General features: G+C 53.0%; 1 protein-coding gene across 1 annotated transcript; it reads left to right on the forward strand.

Moving 5' to 3' along the window:
* Nucleotides 1–71: 71 nt before the first annotated feature.
* LOC121963784 (nucleus accumbens-associated protein 2-like) lies at nt 72–1,451 on the forward strand (the record flags this gene model as incomplete). Its single annotated transcript, XM_042514031.1, has 2 exons — nt 72–823; nt 1,237–1,451. Coding segments are annotated over exons 1-2 (647 nt in total), but the record flags the coding sequence as incomplete, so codon positions are not given.
* Between the last annotated feature and the right edge of the window lie 152 nt (nt 1,452–1,603).

Consider the following 1,603-nt stretch of genomic DNA (forward strand, 5'->3'; position numbering starts at 1 on the left):
CCTCCCTCCTCCTCCCCCCTCCTCTCTCCTCCTCTGTCCTCCTCCCTCCTCCTCTCTCCTGTTGTAGCTGTTGCTGTGCTGAACTGACCTCCCTCCTGATGATCTGCAGTCTCTGCCGGCCCGTCTCGTTCTGACTCAATACCTCTGACCTGAACACCTCAGCACCTACAACCTGAACACCTCCCTCTGACCTCTGACCTCACTGACTCTCACAGCAACATGGATCTGAAACTTTTTGAATGTGACATCTGCAGGATCCCCGACACTTAAACGCTCTGGGCCGACCCCCTCTCCGTCGCCTCCTCCTTCAGTCCAACTCTGGCTGGTCAGGAAAGTCTCCTCGTAGCCGTCACTTCCTGTCCCGTCCTCCTCTGGACCGACGGCGTCCACCATGTCGGACGGGCTGCTGCAGGTGGAGATCCCGGACTTTGGCAGCAGCGTGCTGGGTAGCCTGAACGAGCAGCGGCTGCTGGGTCACTACTGCGACGTGTCCATCCTGGTGCAGGGTCAGGCCTTTAAGGCGCACCGGGCCGTTCTCGCCGCCTCCTCGCTCTACTTCAGAGACCTGTTCAGCTCTGCAGCCGACTCCTCCTCCTCCTCCTCCCAGGCGGTGTTTGAGCTGCCGTCCTCGGTGACGCCAACATGTTTCCAGCAGATTCTGTCCTTCTGCTACACGGGGCGCCTCAGCATGGCCTCCAGCGAGCAGCTTGTGCTCATGTACACCGCCGGATACCTGCAAATCCAGAACATCGTGGAGCGAGGCATGGAGCTGATGATGATGAAGACCTCCTCCTCCTCCTCGCCTCTCTGCTGTGACTCACAGGTGGGTTTAACCACACCAAGTGAATCCACGTAGAACAAATTTAGACCACGAATTGTCACAATATGTGCAGTTCAGACAGTTTGTAGAAAAAGCTGCGAGATGGTGAGAGGTAAACTTTAGAAACATAATGTACTTTGAGTTCAAAGGTTGATTACAGCAGCATCTAGTGGAGATTAAAGCAGCTGCAGCACTTTAAACCTGAGGCTGCTGATTGGTCAGAGCTTTGTCTAGCCACACCCCAAACAGCAATGTCACATGTTGTGTTTTTTCCCTTTCTTGTCAAGAGAAGAGTAAATGCTTTAATGCCAAGTTCCAGATTAAGGGGTCATTTTTAAATCATCAAACAGTAATATGTGAATCCTAAAGTATCAGCACTCTTTTTAACTTTATTTAAACACACTGATGAATTACAGACGACTTCAGCAGATGAGCTCGGAGGCTTTGACGCCCCGATGGTCCAGCAGCAGCACAGCGCCCCCCAGCTGCAGCAGGCCAGTCCAGACCAGCCGTCCCTGAGCCCCGAAGAGCTGCTGCTGGCCGTCAGCAGGATCAAACAGGAGAGAGCAGACACTCCTCCAGCTGAGGAGAACATAGGAGGAGCAGCAGGAGGAGGAGGAGAGGAGACCAGGTAAGAGCAACGTTCACTTCAGATCTGTCTGATCTTTTGGGGGTTTCCTGGTGGCCTTTAGAGGTGGTTCAGCTTTTATTCCTCATTTCCTCTTTATGGTTCGACTCAACTACCTTTTAGTACCAGGTCCTTTTTTTGCCCTTTTCTTCTTG

The sequence above is a fragment of the Plectropomus leopardus genome, unplaced genomic scaffold (genome assembly GCF_008729295.1).
Source record: "Plectropomus leopardus isolate mb unplaced genomic scaffold, YSFRI_Pleo_2.0 unplaced_scaffold12492, whole genome shotgun sequence".
NCBI lineage: Eukaryota > Metazoa > Chordata > Actinopteri > Perciformes > Serranidae > Plectropomus > Plectropomus leopardus.